The 18,179-nt window shown below is 39.1% G+C and overlaps 1 protein-coding gene across 9 annotated transcripts in view; it reads left to right on the forward strand.

Annotated features, from left to right (window-relative positions):
* Nucleotides 1–16,351, forward strand: part of LOC108698663 (sorbin and SH3 domain-containing protein 2) — a 164,802-nt gene extending 148,451 nt beyond the window's left edge. For 2 of the 9 annotated variants that reach the window (XM_041589047.1, XM_041589052.1), the window contains 3 exons: nucleotides 13,548–13,591; nucleotides 14,405–14,511; nucleotides 15,079–16,335. In XM_041589047.1, the coding sequence (XP_041444981.1) occupies nucleotides 13,548–13,591; nucleotides 14,405–14,511; nucleotides 15,079–15,140 (213 nt within the window). In that variant the 3' untranslated portion in view covers nucleotides 15,141–16,335. Of the gene's footprint in view, nucleotides 1–2,038; nucleotides 2,849–13,547; nucleotides 13,592–14,404; nucleotides 14,512–15,078 lie in introns of all 9 variants that reach the window. The other 7 variants (XM_018230372.2, XM_018230377.2, XM_041589050.1 and 4 more) reach the window with 6 other exon arrangements.
* Nucleotides 16,352–18,179: the final 1,828 nt, after the last annotated feature.

The following is an 18,179-nucleotide window of genomic DNA, read 5'->3' on the forward strand; positions in this document are numbered from 1 at the left end:
TATCTGGAATGATTGGGATCTGAGGTTTTCCAGGTAAATGGACTTTTCTGCATCTCTATACCTTAACTATACTAAGGCCTTTCCTGGAAGAGTTGGCCAACTTTGGTTTGAATATGACTCAGTGCACCAGGTCTGCAGTTATTGTCATGCTACAAGAGTATGACCTTTGTATAGCTGACATGGCTGGCATACTATTATATGTTCTGATTATTGATAATAAATGGATGTTGTGGGTATCATTTGGTCAGAACTGGTTGATTTGGGACTTTCTTAAGGAAATCTAGAATATACCTGATGGGCTATATTTTATGCACATGTGAATCTAATTCATTGATGAATATGATAAATATGTATTTAACTGATACTTAACATGTAGGCATGATTTTGTAAGTCGTCACATACATGAGAACCATCTATGGTCTTTTTTTTTTTTTACCTAAAGTACACAATTTAACATAAAAAACACAGAATTGTGGTCCTATTGAGCTGGGTTTATCTCCAATACAGGGGAATATGCTCATGACAATCACCTCTTAGTTATGTCAGGATAAGCCACCCAAGGGAGGGACTATTGTTATTTATAGAATTATTCATTCCACATACATAGATCTTCTTTTCATACCCAAAGTACAGTACCTATGTCACAAATTTTGCCAACAGACTTGGTAGCTTAATTTCAGATACCCAAGGCTGTGCATGTACCAGTTATTTATAAAGAATCTCAGGGGGTCGCTATAGAGGGACTTTTAAAAGTCAAAAATACAGGTATGGGATCTTTGATCCAGAATGCTTGGACCAGGGGTTTTCCAGATAACAGATCTTTCTGTAATTTGGATCTTTGTATCGTAAATCTGCTAAGAGGTCATGTAAACATTAAATGAACCCAATAGGCTGGTTTTGCTTCCAATAAGGATTAATTATATCTTAGTTTGGATCAATTACAAGGTATTGCTTTATTATTATACTTCGCCCTTTAGTAAATCGGCCCCATGGGTGATGGCCTTTCTGTAATTCGGAGCATTCTGGATAACGGGTTTCCTGATAACAGATCCCATACCTGTACTTTCTCAATGAGCCCTGGAAGTAGAGCAGCAGTTTATTCTGCGCCTATGTGCATGAGCAGGGAATGTGTGAATGTGCTGGACAGCAGGGAATACCCATTATGATATCAGGCAAACATGTTTGGCCTTTTAAAAATGTTAAAACTGCAGTTAAAATGAGCACTGTTGGGCACAAAAAGAAAGTATGCAAATATGTCAGACTCCCACTAGCTTAGTAAATAGGAAGCCATGGTTCATGTGTAAACACAAGCCCTATCTGGTACCGCAGTCACCTGCCATGGCTAGAAAAAGATTTCTGTAAGTCTTCATGAACACTAGGCTGTCACTTTGCTAGAAATAGACACTGTCTGCACTTTATCTGTCATCAGGGCACAACTATGTTTGGGGGTGAATTGTGAGCAGCTATTTTTATATAGATAATGTCACGTCAGACTTAAAACTGTCCTGCTTTCGTGACCTACCAGCAGGGGATGATGGGAGCAGGCCCGGACTGGCAATCTGTGGGTTCTGGCAAATGCCAGAGGGGCTGCTGTACGGCTCCATAGAAAGTTACCATATAGTGGGCTGGTAGGGGTCTGTTTGGGCTGGTAGGAGGCTGTTGGGGCCTCTATGTACTTGGAATGACAGGGCCTATATTGACTCCCAGTCCAGGCCTGGATGGGAGTAGTAGTTTTTAATATCTGGAGGTTTGTGAGTTTATTCAATAGCACGGTGTGAAATGCCCCCCATACTGTAACCTGTATTAGCATTGATTGATCAAGTGAAGAAGAGCTTAGAGAGAAAATGACTTGGTTGTAAAGGCTCATTCAGCTGGGGTTTCTGCATTGCACTCCTGCATTACCTGATTCAATGTGCTATGATTATTATTATTTCAGCATGCGTACCTGTAAAATGAAATGCTTTTGTTTTCTCTGACATTCAGTATAGTTATATTTTTTTCTGCTATGTTTCTTAAATTTTTTTCCTTATCTCTGAAGTCGGCTGCAACTAAGAAGCTCCGTACTCCACCTCTTACTCTAAGGCCTGACTCAGCTTCCTGTACAGACAATAGTAAGGGGAAATTAGATGCTGTCACCAGCGAATGGTTAAATTTGACTGTTGGCTTTTCACCATCAACTACACCTGCCCCGACCCTACCACCTTTTCCTGACCAATTTCTTTCCGATGCAGAAAAGCCCAGCTCTTTGCCATTAACTGTAATCCAGTCGGAACCATTTAGTTCAAATAATTTTACTTCCCGAGTTAAAGAAGGACATTTTGTTCCCATAACATCACCAAAGACCAATTTGAGTTTTCACCTTCCTGTACCTCCACTTTTTCCTGATGTTTCCAGTCCCATAGTTCAGCAGATTGAAATCCCTATAAAGCCTTTGACTAGTAGTGATAAATGCCTAAAAGAAGAGACTTTTGTTGCACAGTCAGATATACAAGGACTGCATTGTGGCAAACAAGCCACTGCGACCGTTTCAGACACTTCTAATGCATCAGAGCTGGTAGCTGTCGACCCAATCCACATAGAGTCCACTACAAACGCTCTGTCACCCAAAAACCTACCATTGGTGGACGACCAGGAAGAGGAAATCTGTGAGGAGCTGCTGTCAATCATCGAAGGGGGTCAGATGAAAAGTCAAGATTCAGGGTTTTATAGGTGTGAGCCTCACGCAGAGCAACTTCTAATTCTCCACATAGAGGAAGATGGGACTAGCGAAAACTTAAAAGCTCCAGTAAAAAGCATAACGCATCCTATTGCAGGTCATGAGGAATGTCCATCCAGTTCTAATACAGAGGTATAAAGATCACATTACTCTGTGTGCGTCTTCTGTGCAGTTTCATGTATCAAAAAGAGATGAGGAAACCCCTAGAATAGCAGTAATAAGTGCTCAGATGTCCATGTGCGCCTACATTGTATATCTGTCCTAGCGGCTGTCGTGTCTTGCACTTTATGTATTACACACAATTTTGTTGTGCTTTTGTAGTACATGCATTTATGGCCAAATAATGTGTCTACAAAATGCCTTACAATGGTAAAATGGCATCCTGTTATAACATTAGATATTCTCTGGACTCTGTGACTCTGGTACATTTTATGACTAGATTCAGATCCCTATTGGTCTTTGCTATTTGTGACAAATAATGTGGTTTTTTTTCCTATACCAAATAAAATGAGGCCTAAGTTTTACATATAAATACATCATTTAAAATAAGTAATAGTTACTTATCTGAAATAATTTTTTAGCCTTTTTATGTTCCCATTATTCCTCCATCTTTTCCCTGCCATACTTAATGGAAATCATAGCGCACCTTCAGTCTAGGTAGCATTACACTGCAGTCATTGCCTAGATACATTTGCAACCTAGTGGGTACTACACGGTGCAAAGACTTGGCAAAATGAAGGATTCATTACCAAATTAAGAAGAAATAAAGATTTCAACATTTGATTTTGCTATTCTAAGATAATCACAATGGGGACATACAGTAAATACAGGGGGGTTTTTTAATAAAAAAAAACATGGTTTTTATGATTAAGCTTGTGATTCTATACATTAGTATAAATGTTTCAGGCATTATGATTTGGAGTATTAGATAATGGTTTATAATGTGCAGGGCTTAACATTACACAAGCTGCTCCACCAGTAGTATAGTAAAGCTCATTGTGACTGCTAATTTGACATGTATTTAACAACTGTCTTTTTTAAATGTCTTAGAAAACAAAGGTTTTCTGCCCCCTTTCCTTTGCAGCTTTCTTCCAGCCATCCATTTCACGCTGTCCGCATCCTTCCATCTGAATCTATATGTTCACGTCCTACTGTGTCTCCGTTCTCCTCTTCTTTAACTAAATTCACATCCAGACAAGAGTCACAATCCCCAAGGTCAAAGGTAACACCATCCTGCATGGAATCTGTGCAAGTTTCCTAACACCAGCCAAGCCATACATACTAAAGCATGGGATACATCACTAAAGATTTACACAGTTTGCGTGTGCCTATTAACAGTTTTCATCATTAAGGCTGATACATTTTGACATTTAGCTTATGCCATTTATCAACCCAACAGTATATGAGAAGAACAATAATGTGACACTTTGATGAGACCTTTCATCATTTTTCCTCAGGTTTCCTGCAGTCCCCATAATGTAGTTGTAACCCTGTGTTGGCTTAAAACTGTCTTGTCCAGCTAGTGTAGAACATGGGTCACCCTGGACTCCAGATCAGGCCTTGCTAAGTGGAGGTGGATGGAAGAAGGTGTTGTGCACCTTTACCTTTCTGCTGCTGTGTATAAACAAAGGTTCTTGCAAATAAAACAAAATGGGTTTTATTGAAACCACACCACAGGGTTAATACTCGCCTCAGATGGTGGCAAAAAGCCACTCCTGGTAACTTCAAGAGCCAAAATTCAGATTTTTAAATGATAATTAAAGCTCTTCTAGTGCAGAGAGAGCAGTTGGGCTCTGAATTAGGAATATGGCCCCTCTCACCCGGCTCTGACCATCAGAAAGGGGGCAGCCAAGGCATCTGAAAGGCCATCTCAAGGTGACTGAAGGCCCAGAGATACCCCTATAAATCCATGAGGTAATATTATTATTGTCAGATACAGTCACAGGTAGAGCAGATGTGACACCACTGTGGAGTTGCTTGCTAGGTAACTGTTGTCCTGGATGCTAATATACTCAAAGGAAGTCCAATTGAAATTTTGGGAAAATCCCCTCCAGCAAAAATAGTTCAGGGAGTAAAATACTAAGCTGGATCCCTATTTACTACTGTGGTCCATGCCTGTTCCCAGATTTTCTCTTGAAGGGTTGCCCCTCTAGGGAAGAACTCTTTACTGGGCCTTGTTGACACCAAGTTCCCCAGTTGCATCCACCTCGGCCAAAAGATGGAGGCCAAAGAGGAAGAAAAACTCCTTTCCAATCACTACATTTGTATGGATGTAATTAAAATAGCCAGCAAATAAATTTTGTTATTGAAAGATTGTTGTACTGCTGCTGAGTATTGGGGTTTGTGCACTTTGTTGTCTAAGCTCATATTTGTGGGTTCCAACCAGGAGTTCCAATAATGAGGAGGATCCCATCTTCCCAGTGGTGTCATGTCCTTTATGCCTAATGTACACATCACCAGAGCTAAACAGCTTAGGATTTCCAACCCCTAAAATGCAGTTTATTGTTAGCACAGACCCTTAATATTGGGTTATGGGTAGTTATCCAAGTTGTAACCCCCACCTTTTTCCAGCGTTGTGAAATGATGCTTTAGTGCCATGCTGACATTCTGCTGATGCAGTTTTACTCAGGAGTAATAATGTGTGTACTATTTACACACACAGTTGTTTCACTTTCACTAAGACAAACTTTAATTTTACCTTTTTCCCACTTAAAATATTAGGCCAGCCCAAATTTTGTAATTGGTAGTGGCTTGTAAATTACATTTGATCTCCATCACCAGATCTTGATGGGCAAGTTTCCTATTGCATTGGGATGTGTATGCAAATGCAATAATTATGTGTTATTCAACATTATTTAGTGTTGTACAAGAATTTTCTTCAAAGAGAAGGTGTTATTATGAGAAATATATATTGTCCATCATACAGTATCTTCAGCAATTGCATTTGTAAGCATTCAGCAGGCAAATTCTGACAAATTGAAAAGCAGCTGCAGTATTTGTCTGAAGTTGATGGCATGATTGAAATAATAAGAAAGGCACCCTAAAAACGTGTATTGACAATTTCTCCTTATACTGGGAGGGGCTTTAGTTGCTTCCTTAGTTGTCCCCTTATATTTCTTTTTGATTGGACAGCCTCCCAAAAACTCATGATGACCTGGTTCCTCTAGTAGTTATTTTGGTCGGTGGTGTTTGTGGGAGGTCTCTTCTGTTTATAATGTTCTAGTTCTGGTATCAGAATGTCCTATGAGTCACTCTGCTTCCAAATGTCAGTGTATTTGGCTTGGAACAAACACTGGGCTTTATCAGCATTGGAAGCGTTCTGTAGCCCTGCCAGTCGTCTGCTCCTCTCTGCTCACAGCAATAACAACTGCCAGCCACCTGTGATTATATCAAGGGACAGTAAATGCTGCAGGGATTTGCTTCATCCTTTAATTTTACTTTATCAACAGTACGTACTGACCTAGCTCTGCAGCTGCATTAAATACCAGTTATGTCACAGCTTTTTGCAACATCACAACAGATACAAATATTTACATCATTTATGTAGCCAATTCTGAATAATGAGTCTTGCCATAGAAATAGACCTGCAAATCACAGTACCCAGGTTCTCTCTTATTTCAGTGTCACCTGATAATTCACAGAGCAAGACCAACCTAAGCATTAATGAACAGAGGGAGAGGATACCGAAATAACAATCCTGCCAAACCTTAATTCATTTTGTTAAACCATAAGAACCTCAGCTCAGAGTTTTGAATTCACAATGTACAGTAAGATATTGTAGTCGATTTGTTTGATTGTTATCTAAATAGGACAACTGTAATCCCGTACCTTTTGTTATAGACAATGGCTTCTTCCCGAAGCCTCTGGAGATCACCTTCCATCATGACTTTCCAGTTATAATTCATAGGAATGAAAGTTCCACTGATATTGCACATTATATTTCAGTTAGAAGTAAGGTACATCTAATTCCAGGATAAGGTGGGATTCTGTCAGTGCTTTTGGCAGAATCTCAATTAAATATGTCAGAATCTCCCTGTCCCACTGGATGGTGATTAGGAGGCTCTTGTAGGGAGATATAGGCTTCAAACTAATTTTTTTGCCAAATTGATGGTAAAGTTATTGAATTGCATGGGTGCAAACAAAAAATAAGAATTATTAGGTTTTTCATGCATTCTCTCACTGATACTTTCTTCACCAGAAGGTATTATGTCTCCAAAAAAACATCAGTTTACCATGCTGCTAAATATTTTCTTTATATTGTGGTACAAATATTTGCCCTTAAATGAAATGCCAAAGCATGCAATGTGTCCCAAAACTACCTTGAATTTTTACATTGTTGTAGCCGTGTGCAAATCCTGTAATGTATTTGATCCCTAGTTCCGGAAGCAGAAACGCAGATGAACTGGATCCCGTTGGTTTTGGAGTGGGATTTTGGTGCATGTGTTTATTGCATGACAAGCTCTAAAAATCTCTGTGCTTATGCTTTGGCTTTTGTTGCTGGGTTTAGGCTTCTTTCTTTCACCTCTGCATGTGCAGCTGATATTGAAGAATGCAGAATATCTGGTTTGAAGTGGTAAAAATGAACACTTTCTTGTGGTTTTGCAGGCGATTTTTAAAAGTGACCTAGTAGTTGTTGGTAAGCCTCCTCGTAGTCCGGTGATGTCTAGAAAGACCTGCAATTCACCTGTGAAAAGTCCAAGCCTCACACACAGGGTAGAGTACCTCACTCGCTCCGTGTTGCACAAACACGCTGCCTTTTATTTAAGCATGTTTCCCATTTGAGTTGTGAAATCAATACTAAGAACATTGAGAATTGGAACTTTGCATCATTAGTGATGTTTTCTACCAGTTTATATGAACATCTAGAGGCGTAAAGAATAGTCACAGCATTTGGGTAAGTTTTAAAGTCTGTTGTCCAGCTTTTGAACCTTTAAGGCATGTATCAATGGGTTCTCTGTGCCTGTTTTATTTGGCTGAACTGCACACTCAGCTGTATAGTTTTGGGATCTGCTGGTTGAGCCGTATCACCTGCAAATCTGCAAATGGATTGGTGAGGAACAGGGCATACGGCAAGATGAATAAATGAACTTTTAGTATGATGCAAAGAGAGATATTCTGAGACAATTTGCAATTGACTTTCATTCTTTATTATTTGTTTTTTTGGAGTTATTTAGATTTTTCTTCAGCAGCTCTCCAGTTTGCAATTTCAGCAATCTGGTTGCTAGGGTCCAAATTATCCTAGCAACCATGCACTGATTTGAATATGAGACTGGAGTATGAATAGGAGATGGTCTGAATAGAAAGAGGAGTAATGAAACATAGTGATAACAAAAGAAGTGTAGCCTTACAGAGCATTTGTTTCAGAAGGGGTCAGTGACCCATATTTGAAAGCTGGAAAGAGTCAGAGGAAGAAGGCAAACAATTAAAGAAACTATAAAAAAGAAAAAATGAAGGCCAGTTGAAAAGTTGCTTAGAACTAGCCATTCTATAACATATTAAAAGTTAACTTAGTCCACCTCTTTAAATTGAACAACATTCATACTTCTATCTTGTTTCTATTTAGGACCAGTTTTTATTTAATCTTTAACGGTATGGGACCTGTTATCCAGAATGCCCGGGACCTGGGGTTTTCCGGAGAATGGATATTTCTATAACTTGGATCTTCATACCTTAAGTATGGATCAAGTACAATGTACTGTTTTATTATTAAAGAGAAAAGGGAAATCGTTTTTTTTAAATTTAGATTATTTGGATAAAATAGAGTCTATGGGAGATGGCTGTTCCGTAATTCGGATCCTAATAGCAGATCCCATACCTGTACTAATGTTCAGCTCGGATAATGTCAGAGGATGAGGACTGCTTAGCATGGGAGCCAATGCCTCGGTATTTCAAATTAAAGCGGAAAAAGAAGGCTGTTAAAGTTGGCTATTCCTGTCTGTATGTCTTGACTGTTCTCTTGTATTACTAAATACTTGCTAAAAACATTATATTGCTATAGCAGTCCTTAATTAGAATGTCTCAGACAACAATGGAAAACAATCTAACCCACTCAGCACAAGCAGATATAGAACAGAACTGTATTTAAGAGTCATTAAGCTTTATTCACTGACTGAACCCTGAATATTTTCTCTTTCATAACACACAGACATTGAAGGGCTAAGCTAATAAAAGTCTGTAAAGCTCTGGAGGTTTAAGTGTGGGTTTTACTTACCAGTATGAGGAGGCTTTATAAAGGCACAAACCAGTAGATAAAACAATGTTGAATTATTACAGCCATAGAATTGTGTCCCACTGCCTGATTCACTCAAAGGGGCAAATTCACTAAGATTCGTAGTTGCGCCAGGCATAACTTCGCCACACTTCGCCAGGCGTAGTTTCGCTAGCGCTCCGCAAATTCACTAAAATCCGAAGTTGCGCTCAGGGTTAGAGTAAGGTTGCGAAGTTGCGCTAGCGTTGATTCGCTAAGCAAAGCGAAGTTACGCTAGAGATGGTTAATTTGCATACGGCGCCAAATTCAAATTTCAATGGAGGAATATGTAGCAGCACTACAAATGCCTGGGAAACCTTCAAAACATCAAATAAAATTTTTATTTTGCCCTACACATGTGCCCACTGTATAGTTAAGTTGAGTTAGGAAATGTAGGGGGGAAAATTTTCAATCTTTTTCAGCCTATCACCCATAATATAGAAAACGCCAGCGTTTTTTGGGAAAAATGTGAACTTTTTTTGAAGCAATCCCTATCTACTCTATTGCGCTTCGCCTGGTCTGAGTTGGCGAAGGAAGTCTAGCGTAAAAGGTAGCGTTCAGTACAATGCGCGCGTTAGTGAATTTGCGTAGTTACGTCCGTTGCGCAAATTCGCCAGGCATAAGGATGTGAAGTAACACTAGCGAATGTACGCCAGTGTCCGTTACTGAATTTGCGAAGTAACGAAAATGACCAACGCTAGCTAATTGACGCTAGCGTTAGGCGATTCGTCGCTTAGTGAATTTGCCCCAAAGGCATCTGTAACACAGTTACCTACAGGAGGAGACATACCCCTATTGTTTCCTTGTACTTTCATTTTCATTTGTGAATCTAATTTGTGCAAATACCACAATGTCCTCATGTTGCTTTCTGCTCATTTGTTGCACAATAAATGGAGCAAAGTCACACCGCACATCTTTTGTTTTGTCGCTGCTTCCCAAGCTTATAGAAAAAGTGATGGAGTGCACCAAAGAAATCCAATCAAATACAGCAGTGAAACATGAAATTTGCACCAGATGTCGGTAACAACCAAAGTTATCCATACATAAAGTTACATACATAAATACAGTTTGCTGCACAACCTTTGGATAAGCCAATGAAATTCTGGGAGAATATAGTCTGGTCAGATGAGACCAAACCATGGTTGGAGGAAAAATGGCATTGCCCATCACCCCAAAAACCAAACCAACAGTGACGTTTGAAGGTGGGAACATCACAGCGTGGGGCTGTTTTTTAGCATATGGCTCTGGCAGACTTCAAATGGAGAAATGTACCTGGACATTCTTGATAAGAATTTGCTGCCATCTATCAGGATGTTGAAGATGAAACGAGGGTGAACATTTCAGCAAGACAATTATCCCAAATACACAGCCAAGGAAACTCTCAGTTGGTTTCAGAGAAAGAAAATAAAGCTGCTAGAATGGTCCGGGCAATAACCTGGCTTGAATCAAAATCTACGGAAAGAACTGAAGATCAGAGTTCATAGAAGAGGCCCCTGGAACCTTCAAGATTTGAAGACAGTTTGTGTTAAAGAATGGGCTAAAATTACACCTGAGCAATGCATGCAATTAGTTTCTCCATACAGGAGGGTCTTGAAGTTGTGATTACCAACAAAGGCTTTTCTACTAAGTATTAAATACATTTCAGTAAGCGTGTTCAATACTTATTCCATGTGTCATTCCACTTTATTACACATAACTTAATTTATGGACTTTTTTGTTTTGATTTCTTTGTATGTGTAGATTACTTGGGTTGTTACCGACATCTGGTGTAATTTTCATGTCAGTAGCCTCATTAGAAATATATTTACTGAGAAAACCGTTGACGTGTTCAATACTTATGTGCCATCTGTACATATCTCTTATTTTTGTACATTTGCTATTCCCTAAGCTTTACTTGCAAAATGGTGCCATTGTTATTGCACTACTGATTCTGGGACATGTTTATAGTGTTTCTCTGTACAGTTTATAAGGGCACATATGGCAAACGTAATGAGTTGTACCGGCTATAGAACGTTTTATCTATGGGACCTGTTTCTTTTGCTTAGGAAAAGTTCAATGGCTAAATAGATGTGGGGCGGTTCTGCTTGGCCCAATTCAGAAATGTTCATATAAACACTAAGTAATAAGAGTAAGTTTTATGGTACATTAAAAAATGCCCTCTGCATCAGAAGGGTGAAAATCATAGAGAGGAGTACAATAGACACATTTGTTAATTATTGTTAGAGCTTTTCTATATGTATGTGTGTGTGTGTGTGTGTGTGTGTATATATATATATATATATATATATTTTTTTTTTTTTTTTTTAAGTTCAATGGTCATCTGCAGCTCCAAGCATTGTGTCAACAGTCAAAATCTACATGGAAATAAGCAGAGTTTACCCACTTTCTACCCACTGTCGGACTGGGTTTGTTAGGGCCCACTGGAAATAAGAATAAACAGATGAGAATTGGAGGCTACCAGCAGAGCCTCTAGTAATATATCAGGCCAGTCTGATTCTACCACAAAGCCCCCTTATCATAGGATTCGGTTCGGGATTCGGCCAGGATTTGGCCTTTTTCAACAGGATTCGGATTCAGCCAAACCGTATCCTAATTTGCTCATGCAAATTAGGGGCGGGATGGAAATCACTTGACTTTTTGTCATAAAACAAGGAAGTAAAAATGTTTTCCCCATACCACCCCTAATTTGCATATGCAAATTAGGACTTGGATTTGGTTCGGTATTCGGCCAAATCTTTAGAAAAGGATTCAGGGGTTCAGCCGAATCCAAAATTGTGGATTCGGTGCACCCTATAGTTTACTCATATAGGGCTTGACAAAGGGCCTGCGTAACCCAAAACATTGCCAATGGCATTTTAAGTAAAGTTTTTCACTTTTGCCAATAATACAGCTTGCACCCAGGGCGGCAAGGAGCCTGGTCCGCTTTCAAAGCATACATGAACCAAATATAGTTTACTCATATGTTCCTCCTTCTAACAAAAGCAATCATTATAATATTGATAACTGATGTTTTGTTTCGGATCCATTGCAAAAAGTAATAAAATGATCTAAAATGAGAGATCATTTTGATTGTTCTGAGATCCCATTAGCAGTCATCAGAGATTGTTATACTCCAGAAAACGGATTTCTAGGAAATGCGAGACAAAGCTGCGGTTTTCTCAATTTCTTAGCATCTGGCTAAGCATTCAGCAACACTTTGAACTTCATAAACTGCATTTAAACAGCGATGTTATTGCACCTGAATGGGGACCCTGTTTAACTCTGTTCTCTATCTTGCTATGTAGCCTGTTTTAAATATAAACAACATTCCTCTAACCTTCACTTACCCTCTGGCTTAGTGGGATTAAAATATTAGGGACAGATATTATTGTCCCAGAATAGCTGCCCAGGAGCAGAGTGGACTTCTTCTGTTACCTTTGCCTTCTTACAGCCGGCAGAACAAATGATCCTTGTCTGAGCCTCCTCAGATCCCTAAAACAATCTTTCTGCGATTGCTCAAGTCCCTGAGGCATTAAAAGTATTATTTGTGGGTAATAAACAATTTTGAATTATTAAATCAACTTTTTAGCACTCTAACGGCTGTTGCATTTTTCCCTTGTAAGGTACCATGGTAAGCCTTTGTAAGATGGTGTGTGTCCTCCGATACACTGTATGTGCTCATGTATGAAGTCTTCCATGTTAGCATGACACTCAGCTTGCTCTCTGTGCATATCTAGCAACTTGTCATGGTACAGGCTAATCATATTGTCGGGGGGTTAATTGTGGCTTTTTGTGCTCTCTCCATCCTGATATTGTGCTTAAATACTGTATGTTGTGTAAATGTGACTGCTATCTGTATAAATCTCGTTTATTGATGCACTGCGTTTATATGTATCATTTCTTTACGTGGCAATATTGTTAGGAATACTCAGGGTACACACACAGACACTGAGTTTGTTATTTTCTGACACAGATGGTGAACTGCAGCAGTGCAGGTCCCAATATAAAATGATAAAACCCTTTCCTTTCATTATCTGATCTGGAGAAGGCTGCACAGAACTCTGATTGGTTGTTGACACTGGTGCAGTACAGCTTCCATGTTTTTATTTTAGAAAATATGTCAGCCCTAACTGTCATAAGTAGACACTTGATGCACTCAACAAAGAGCTTTTGGTAATATACAAGGGACATTTCAAAATGACCTTATATTAAAATTGGGGGCAAATCTCAGCTGCTCAAATCACTATATGAGCACTCTAATGTTTAAACTGTAGCTGTTACTGGCAATCAAACATTTTTGTATTTCACCTACGTGCTGTATATAGAGCCAAGATCATTGTGTAGAGACCCTCCAGCTGAATTATAACTCCCCAGCATCCCACCCATTTATTTTGGCTATCGGTGTCTGCTGGGAATTTTACGGCACAAATGGTTTAACTATCCGTGAAACAGATGTTTTTGTTTTATTTACCTGGTAGTTCTTTCTAAGATACATTGTCCTAGTGACGGATCATTTGTATTTTGTCTATTCTAAGATTTTTTTTTCTTTCTTTAGAAATGTTTAGAGCTTAGAAATATTCTAACTGCTCCTTCTTTTCCCAACAGCGCCCGGTGTTTACTCATGAAAATATACAAACCCTCGGCGAACCGTAAGTTTTCTCTCTTTCTCTCATATGAAATAAATCCACTGTGTGTGTTATGTTTCTGTACAGATGTGGGATCGAAAGATTGTAGAATACCATTCCCTAAAGCTGCTAAATACATTGAACTGCATGCCTGCCATAGATCATAGGAACAATAACGCTGGATCTCAACTATCTGACCCCCAGCACCATCGATTGTACCTTCCCATCAGTCCCCGCAGTTTGTTTAAGCAGGACAGTCACATGATGGGACACTGCTGTATTTCTTATTAAAGGGTTTCCAGATAATAGATCCCATACCTGTGATAGTATTCATTGTTGTTACATAGGATTCTGTGAGCAAATAAGGAAGTCACTTTGTTTGCCTTGGGCTAGAGGAAAGAAATCTGCTCTGTTCTTGCACAGTGTTGTTTCCAGTATAAAATGTTATTATTGTCCTTTAGATAAATAAAGAATAGCTGTTCTGATTATACATTTTGTTATATGGATGCTACAGTAATATTAATGGATACGACTTAACAAGTGTGCCCAATTACGCTGCCATTCCAGGGGAAAATGCTGCATTATGGGTATAAAAAAAAACACATTGATGTGCATAATTAAAGTACCCTTGCGCTTGCATTCATAAACAAGCCCTATTACCCTGGTAGATGTTTTATAATAACTTGTTAATAAAAAGGATAATAATATCTAATGAAGTCTTGCCAGGTTTTGTAGTTAGTTTCTATGTTTTATATGACTCTGTGTTCTTCTTTACCTTTTGCTCCTCTGAGCCTTTGGTCTCTTTAGGCCTAACCTGTATGTTACGTTCCTTCTAAGATATCAGTCTTTGTACAACTACACGCCACGCAATGAAGATGAGTTGGAATTGAGGGAAGGAGATGTGATCGATGTCATGGAAAAATGTGATGACGGATGGTTTGTAGGTGAGTTTTTCAATAATAATTGTGGGGTTGACAGAGGTAATGTGCAAAGCATTCCCTTAAAGTTCCACCAGCAGGATTCCAACCCATAACCTCAATACATCACTGTAACTGGAACGCCTTTTTATAAGAGAGGTAACATAAACACGCAGGGCCCGAACACATACACTTCATATCGCCTGTGCTGGGATTGATTGTTTTCCAAATTCTTCAAGGGAAACTAAAGATAAAGAAGGTCGTGAGTAGCCATATACTTTTTAAAAAATATTGGATTAGACTTGCAAAAGTTGACGTAAAGCAAGGCTTGTCTATCTGGATTCCCATGGGCCAAATATGAACCTCTTTGCCATTTTTATGGCCTCCAGTTTGACTTCTTTATTGTAATATAAGAGCCATGAATATACTCTAAAATATATCCTTATAATTGTTATTATTGATATTAAAAATTGATTTCACTTATTTCACCAGCAATCAGGTCTGAGAAGTCCTGCCCTTAAGCAGGAGTCTCTGTTTATCTTTCCTACACTATTTATACATATAAAGAGATAAGGTTTTTTTGTCTGGTTTCAGGGACATCAAGGAGGACTAAATTCTTTGGAACTTTCCCCGGAAACTACGTGAAGAGGCTGTGAAAAACTGTTTCCGCTGCTTGACACTGCACATTTATGAGAGAATGCTAGGAAGCACGCTTCTGTTTTCTAACCATTCAAGTGTAAGCCCTGCTGCTGCCTGCCAACATCAACCAGCAGTATTAGAGTTCAATGGACACGTTTCTTGCCATAGCTCAGTCTAGACCATCACCACTCATTATTCACTTTTATTGCCTCTTTATGTCATTCTGAGCAACAGTTATTACACTCTAAGATTAGCAGCTCCACAGGACAATCTGCCATCTTGGATATAATGATAACTACAATGCCAGGCCTGCTATGGTGCAGGCTTAATTGTTATTATCTTTATGTAGGAACAGAGACATCTAGTTTTAGCCTAATGTGTAGTTAATAAAACATAAGCTTCAAACAGAGAAAAGCTGTTTAGAGGCGGTGATGTCTTATGTCCTCATATCTCTAATTTCATTACAGACCCTGAAACCAGTGATACATTAAGTACTTATTAATGTGTATAAAGCATCACTATCACTAATCAGTAAGCCCAAAACTTCCCCAAAATGACATCTTTCATTTCTTTTAACCTGTATATAAACACTAATCCTGTCATTGATGAAGTCACTAAAAACTACAGTGGCCCGTAATTTTCTTAGCAACGGGTTGTCAGGCAATAACAATGAACGCAGCAATCTGATTGGTTGCCATGGGTTACTCCTTTCTGAGTTATTGGGCAGGGACATCTGAAATACAGCTATCATTAAAAATTCTGCAGGTCTGTAATAGCAAGACCTATTGCATTGGCCATGCATCATCACCTCTTCTTGAAACCTGAATGCAGAATGATAACAAAGTTCTATAAAACAGAACCCATGGGAATATGAGACAGTGGGGCTCATTTAACAACACTGGACAAATCTGCCCATGGGCAGTACCTATAGCAACCAATCAGTGATTAGCTTTTTGAAACCAGCTGCAAGTAGGACAATGAATGCAGCATTCTGATTGGTTGCCATGGGTTACTGCCCATGGGCAAATTTGCCCAGTGTTGATAAATGAGCCCCAGTGTCTTGTTAGGGTAGAGCTACATGGGCGACTTTGGTGCGTTTCCGGCAGATCCAACGTGCTGCGTCAAAACGCAGGCGTTAAATCGGATGCAACGGAGAATAAGGTAAGCAATAGCAATGTCGGATGGTGTTGCATCGTAGAATGCTGCATGCTGCGTCTGCATCCGACAGTCGTGCCGGATGAATGATGCAACAAGATCCGACATTTGTATTTTACCTTATTTTCCATCGCATCCGATTTGACACCTGCGTTTTGGCGCAACGGTCGCCCATGTAGTTCTACCCTGAGCCTTAACAGAACCAGGGACCCAGAGGATTGGAGAGCAGCAATTTCTATGTCCACCTCACATTAAAGATTTGAATCTCAAATGGAATTTGTTAATACAACGGATTAGGAATATCTGTTGGTTCCTTTGTTTTACTGCTAACATCTGCATCAAAGCACAGGATTATGTTAGAATAACTATACAAGCTGGGGTGTGTTGACTGCACTTATATTTATACATTTATATGAATGTTTGCCTGGGTTACACATCATTATATAGGGTACTCACACTGCAAACCAACAAGTCACAAATATTAAGCCTGGTATTAAGCCTAGTATTTTCCTATATTGTTCTCGTTGAGTGTGTGTGTGTGTTTAACTTCAGGACATTTGTGTGAAGGTAAGCACAAACCTGGTAGCATGGTATCCATAATGTCATGTGAGAAGCAAGTTCCTTGCTGCCATGTTATTGGCCCAACACCAATAAATACAGCGGTCTCTTTTGTGCTGAAATCATGTCGTATAAATGAGTTATTTAGTGTCACCTTTATTGCCTTGTGTACATTTTTGCAGAGCACATTTACTCTGGGTTTATGAGACAGGGAACTTGTTGAACTGCATCCCTCAGTTCCCCTCTCTGCCAACTTTTGGGAAACTGGAAGATATAGTACAGCAACTACATGGTGGCGTTACTCATGCTCAATATATAGCTCCGCCATAGTAGACCGATCTTGGGAGGAAGAATTGTGGAACAGTAAATTGTAATGGTAAAACTTTATGCAGCAACCACAGCCAGATATTCTCAGGGGATAATGGGAGGTGCATTTCAGATAGCTGGAGGAATTCTTGTTGAACAGCTTTTCATGGCTGAAAATAACTACAGATCCATTTAGACCTTTTCACTTTTATGATCTTGCAGTCAGTTGGATTTGTTTGAAAAACAAATTGATCAATAAACGTTTCAATGCCTTGGTTGCATTAATGCACAGTGCACACCCTTTAATATATTGTGGAAACCCCATTGCTTTGGTGATATCAGTTAGTGAGTTTGGATAGTTCTCTCAACTTTACGGAACTACATTTTGCTATTTTATTTGACTCCTCATAGAAGAAGAATTCAAACGCATTGCAACTGGATCTCTATTCTCCTGTTAAGATGGATCACATTGATCTTTTTCTTCTTCAAGCCATTTCCTAGTAGAGTTGCCCCTCTGATTCCAAAAATAAATTAATATTTAGGGGGTCATTTGTCAAAGGCCGAGTGAACTCACACTTCAAATGTTTTCTAATTTAAGAGAAAACTCAAATCAGTGAATTCAGGCTTAAAAACCAAAAAACTCAAATGATTCTTTCTATACACCTTGAGCTGTGCTGGCTTTCCACAAAGATTTTCTTTTATTATTAAAACCAAAAAGGTCGTATATTGGAAATGGCTTTAGGAGACTGAATGAGTCTTCTTGCAAGATTTAGGTTTTCTTTTTATCTATACACTCGCATATAAAAACTGCATATACTGATACCTATAGTAAACTAGGTGTAGATCACAAGTAGACTAGTTGAAGATCACAATAGCCTTCAAATCATCCAAGCCACTCTTACAGGCATTAATAGCATCTGTCATCACCTGGCAGGACATCCCACAACCTCACTGCCCTCACCACTGCTTCTAATGAAAGATCAGTTCCTGATGTTGTGGCCTCTGGTTCCTCGATCTTTTTAGGAAAAACCATCCCG

This window comes from Xenopus laevis, chromosome 1L (assembly GCF_017654675.1).
Source record: "Xenopus laevis strain J_2021 chromosome 1L, Xenopus_laevis_v10.1, whole genome shotgun sequence".
NCBI classification, from domain to species: domain Eukaryota; kingdom Metazoa; phylum Chordata; class Amphibia; order Anura; family Pipidae; genus Xenopus; species Xenopus laevis.